This window comes from Lottia gigantea (assembly GCF_000327385.1).
Source record: "Lottia gigantea unplaced genomic scaffold LOTGIsca_1, whole genome shotgun sequence".
Lineage (NCBI taxonomy): Eukaryota > Metazoa > Mollusca > Gastropoda > Lottiidae > Lottia > Lottia gigantea.
In genome coordinates, this window is record NW_008706746.1 from 1,928,475 (window position 1) to 1,934,419 (window position 5,945).

Genomic DNA, 5,945 nt, shown 5'->3' on the forward strand with positions numbered 1-5,945 from the left:
GAGGACTGTATTTTTTATTACGTCAAATCAATCATAATCGTCACGAACATCAAGCCAGACTTTGTTACCTGCATTTCAAAATGTGATAATCTGGACCATTATATAATACGTAAACACAAGACAAATTTGTAACCAAAAGAAAAGTTCCTAAAATGTACACAAAATTACAAATCTCATACAATGACAGCTAAAAACCACAAATACTGCAGGTAAAATATGCAATTTTTTACTCCGTTTATTCCACGACATATTCTACAACACAAGAGGTCGGTTATTTAGTGTAAACGATACTTGACATAAGAACCGACCACTATTAACAGAGAAATTCAAAGCAATAAAAAGCGTCTTTAATAATAAGCTACTTTTAAGACAAGATATGAGATTTGTTGGTTTTGCAACGTATTTCGCCAATAGTTATGCGACATAGCGCCTCCAGTTGCAAAACTGTCGGTGCAGCGGATATCATCAGCAAACCACCATCCTCCTCCGAAGGTCGTTGGACAATCGAATCCCGTCAAATCGCTGTCGAACGTTGAGAACGGTCGACCTGTTAAATTAAGCGTACTATTGCCCCCCATAATCGAATCGCCACAAAACGTAGATCCTATAGCATCAAATCTTGCAGCGTAGAATGTATACTGACTTGAATAATTTCCAATTGAAAAAAGGTTGTATTTTATTCCGCAGGAAATACTCGAGGTTCTTCTAAAATATACTTCTAAACGCAGTCGTGAATTTTGTTTGCTCACCAATGGAAGTATCTTATCAAATCCTAGCCATCCATTCCAAGGAACATTTCCAAATCCCACCCCATACTCATGCAAACTGCGGTTGAAGTTTTCGACATTACAGGTAGCATCTCGTTCAAGAATGGTTAGAGCTCCTGAACTTCCCAGCCAGCAAGATGCTTCAAAAGGTTCGGGGGATGTTTCTGGTTGAATATTTGTAAGAACAGTTTTCGATTCTCCAAATCCTCTTGCCACATAATCTTTACAGTCTGAAAAACAGTTTTTTACTGTCATTAAATGTTAACAAACAAAACTAACATTGAATAGTAACAACAAGTTCTTTTTTCAGTGAGGCGCTGAAATAGAAAAAGCGTCAGGTCGTTGGGTTTGAAAGGCTGTGCACGTTAAAGATCCACCGGCATTTTGGAAATAAAATGTAGACTACTACACTGCATGACATTGCACGTCTTCATTAGACCTACTAGTTGCAGAAAAGTAGAAAGTAAGACACTTTATTATTTCATATTCCCAATAATTAGGCAATAAATAATTATAATAATTTAACGACAATTTGAGTTTGGGCGTATACTAACAATACGAACGTTTTATACTGTAGGCTGGAAAAAAGTTACCAAGGTTTGAAAAATACCTAGATAAAAACACAATATAAATGATTGGATTGAAATATTCTAAACTGATTGATAAGTCAACAAAACCACCACAAGAAATGGTATAGATTGCGCCAGAGTCGCACAAAGTCATGAGGGATAGGTCGCCTTTCCTCCTGTAGGAATGGATGAGTTCTCGTGGGATTGACTGGAGGGTGTTGTCTCTGGTGAACACGGCGATCCGTAAAAGTTGTTCTATGGGGGACATGTCGCGGGAACATACATGCCACGGAAACACGTTGATTTTGTTGACTCTAAGGAAGTTATGATTTAGATTATGATTCTGTGTGTATGGGGTCTGGTGCTGCATGTGGCTGTTGGAGAAATGGCAAGACTATCGAACGAAGAATGTCTTAAAATGTATAATACATGTAAATTTTTGAGATATTTTGATAAACTAAAGACTATCAACTTGATAATGATAGAAGATGTTTATCCACATAAATGTATTTTGATTGTTTCTGATTGACTGGAGGCACGTTGGAAGCAATTGATTTTGATCACTTCATATTGTATATCCTGTTATCCTTACCTATAGCTATTTGTGTACATTTATCGCCATAGAAACCTCGAGGACAGGTACATGTATCAGCAACACATCCAAAATACTAAAACCAGAAGCAAAAATTGTTTTAAAACTAGACTAAATTTATTGAAAAGTTCTTTTCCATCCCAATGGGAATGTGGAATATTTAGAAAATGGTTATAGGTCTCATACTATTTTGGTAGTTGGAATAATGATAAGAAAATATGTAAAATTTCGAAAGTAGACGAAGTCGAACTTCGTAGGACTGTTTAAGCCTTCAAATGGTAATCAAAATAAAACGGCCCTTTGGAATTTGAGATGTTACTAATCCTTCGCTACACCACCAGTTCCAGCAATCTATACACAACAAACCAGCAGGATCTTTAAAATCAATTACAGTGACCATGTTTGTAATTTTTCATTTAAAAAAAAAACTACTTTCAAGAAAGCAGGCTATGGTGTAAGCAGATGGAGATAACACAAAATATTAAAAACTTAGAGAGAAACTAGTAAATATAATGAATCACTTTAGTTTATGTCAATATCTATTTATCTTTTCGCAGAGAATTACAACAGAATCCCTGTAAAATCTGGAAGATTGATAAATTCATAAAAATGAGTAATTATTGAAAAAACGCTTAATGTTGATATTAAGCGTTTTTCAGTAGTTAATTGCATATTTATGGATACTTACAAAGTTTTTTGGATTTATTGGATTATTTAAGGATCCTGCTATGTTATGTATGACACCAGGTATATCTACTAGCTCTTGTTGGCCAAGTTTAAAAATTCTTAAATTTTATGTTAATTCTAAGACGTAGTATCACCTTAAGGTTTCAACTAATAATATAGAGCCATTATAACACCAATACTAAGTCAAACCGCTTAATCAACAAACTAGTACTCTCCATTTATAACTAACCCTTTTAAAATAAATTCAGTTTGCTCAAACGATGTTTGTGATAATGAAAACTTTATATTTAAAAGCAGAATACCCATTTAAGATAAATATTCTAATGTAAGGTTGTGATTTTCTATCAGCTTCAATTATTTACCGAACATTAATCAAACCTTTTAATGACAACTAATGGTGGCTGTGTATTAGGGCACCATTGAATTGAAAGAATCTTAAGACTGAAAGGTTTTGACCAACTTGGTTTAATCATGTGTGTTATGATATCTCCTTTGTTTTGAAGACCTGATTAAGTTACTACATCTAGTTCAGGTATTATTGACAGGCATAGCCTTATTGCTGTTTGACAATGTTGTAAACTAAACTGATACGTTCAGATAGAAAAAATATATTTGTTTCCAGAAATAAAAGTCACCCTGGTATTTTCCGCTGCGTTATTCCACTGATAAGAAAAGAAATAAGAAAAATATCATAGGTTTTTACCTTAACAAAACAGCGATATCCAGAAGAATCACCATTTACAATACAATTGTTACCATCAGAATATAACGTACACATCAAATTATTTTTAGAGTGCAGAAATCTTCTACAGTCTTTTACTCTACCACACCACAAAGCACACTCCCAAAATTTAACAGATCGCGTCTCCAGTTTTAATGATTTGTCACATCTATCGTTGATAATCGTGGTAAATCTGAAGTTAGCAAACGTATCGTTGGTATCAGACATTACAAGTACAAATAAGGGTAGAAAATACAATCCTGTCGAAAAAAGGATCATCTTCGTTAAATGTGTAATGCTGTATTGCACAGCGCTTTTAGGTTTCTGATATATAAAATGTCTTCGAGGTATATTTAGTTCCGTATCGATTACCTGTTTTTCAACACGAGTGTTAAAGGGGCTGTCGGAAAACTATACATCAAAATCTAGAGAAATACTACGAAATAAGTTATTCGTTAAAACGAAATAAGTTATTCGATTACCCCTTGTGTTTGTTGTTATATCTACTCTCCACTTCTAAATGTCGTTCAAATCTTATAATATTTCGTTTAATCGAATAACTTATTTCGTTAAAACGAATGAATTACTTCGTTTAAACGAATGAATTACTTCGTTTAAACGAATGAATTATTTCGTTTCAACGAAATACAGTTTTTATTTCGTTTAATCGAAATAATTAATTCGGTTAAACGAAATAAGTTATTCGATTAAACGAAATAATCATTTCGTTGAAATAAAATAATTAATTCGTTTAAACGAATTCATTATTTCGTTAAAACGAAATATTTTATAAAAGTATAAAAAATTGCGCTTTAGGGGCTCCGTAATTAGGAGACATATATCTATACATTTTGACGTAAATTTTGCTTAAAGACTTATATTAGTTTTCCAACACCCACCAAAAAATCATAGCGACTGTAAAAGGGTAGACTTTTTCGATGATTTTGGCGTTCTAAAAACTAACAGCAGGATTGTTTTAGGTAAAACTTTTAGATTACTTTTTTCCAGATTTTGGTTTACAATTTTCATTAATTTGAGCAACTTCATTTGCCTAGCTACTAGAAAATCAGACTGTCACTTTAAACATTTTAAAAAATCCACGGTTACATTTCTGGAAGAATAATCTATATAATAACAACAAATCCCACACTTGTGTTAAAAAGTAACATAAAAGAACCATTAAAAGACATTTTTTTCCTTTGTCTAAGCATCTTACGAACTTGCTTCGCGTGGTCAAGTGTCCATTAAATACATATTGGTTCTGCTCTGAACAAATATACGACAGCTACACTAATTCCTAACAGCTTCAAGTCGTACTTCTCGTGTCCTGAAGATAATTAATGTCATGAAGTGTCACAAAAACTTTACGCCCCTCTAAAAACCCAATAATATTCCTTTGATGTCAACTTAAAAGGTATTATCAAGACGTTTTCTAATCTCCTGATAGCGCCAATTTTCATATTCAGTCAGTGGCGGAGCCAAAGGGGGGAGTGGTGAGATGTATGCAAAGGGGGCAGTTGCCCCCCCCCCCCTCCCCCCTCGCAGCCCCGAAAGTAAGTTTTTCGGGCAAAAATCTCATAACTAGGTTCGGGCAATCTCAGATATACCTCCCCCTCGGACGTAATCCTGGCTCCACCACTGTATTCAGTCAGATATATTCCGTGAGTCTAAACCTTGGCGTTTTATTACGGTGTCATGCTCTGGTACGTTGGAAATAGAGATAATGTGAGAGTCAGGCCCATATCAAGCCAAGTACTTCTCTCCCGGGAAACTTTGTTAATTGTTACGCATTACAGTGGTGCTCTCTATAGAGTTATTGCTATATTCTTTGCTGCAAAGGACGCCCATTGGAAGCCTGGAAACACGATTTTCTGAAGTCTGGGGACCTCTTCTAGAAAATGTTTGAAAATTTGACTCCCTGAAACGCGATTTCCTGACATTTGTTGTTGTGATCAGCGGCGGCGGCAGTTGGAGTACAGGCGGGTACTGGAGCTATTTGTGGTTCAGGCAGATATGCAGGATGTGTATCCTTGGATAAGGATTATCATCATTAAATTCCATATCATCTCCATCCTTCTTCAAAGAATTAGAGACAACCCTAGGAATGATTTTGAAAATGAACAATTTCATTAGCCGTGATAATAGTAGATTTCACTGTAATAACTGTATAAAGTTGTGGATTAAAGGCAGTGGAAAATATTATATGTTAATTTAGTATAAATTTGATTTTGGTAATGTGAATTATAGCTACTCTCCCCTACTCTTGTATGCGACCTTTACCTACGCGAGTTATCTCATCTTGTCTTCTCATCATGGCTGCTACATGCCTGCAATCTCTGCGAAAAAATGAATTAGATGAAGACGTTGATGAGATAACATTCCTAAATGGTTCTGAGGAAGTAATCCTTACTCCTATCGCCACAAGGGAACTCAGAAGTAATGATGAGCTCAATTCTCTTCGTGAACAGATACAAGAGTTGCGGTTTCAACGATCCAAAATGTCTCTTGAAAAGCAAATGAATAAAGAGAGGCAAGAGATTGTTATGTTGCAATCTGAATCAACCCACACCTCAACTCATCGGCATCTCAACTAAGCCAGCAATTATTGT

The 5,945-nt window shown here is 35.0% G+C and overlaps 1 protein-coding gene across 1 annotated transcript; it reads right to left on the reverse strand.

The window, feature by feature from the left end:
• Window positions 1-347: 347 nt before the first annotated feature.
• LOTGIDRAFT_151986 (hypothetical protein) lies at window positions 348-3,564 on the reverse strand (the record flags this gene model as incomplete). The annotated part of the gene is made up of 3 exons (XM_009045477.1): window positions 348-997; window positions 1,929-2,004; window positions 3,319-3,564. The coding sequence occupies 3 exons, from the start codon at window positions 3,562-3,564 to the stop codon at window positions 348-350; spliced, it is 972 nt and encodes a 323-aa protein (XP_009043725.1).
• Window positions 3,565-5,945: the final 2,381 nt, after the last annotated feature.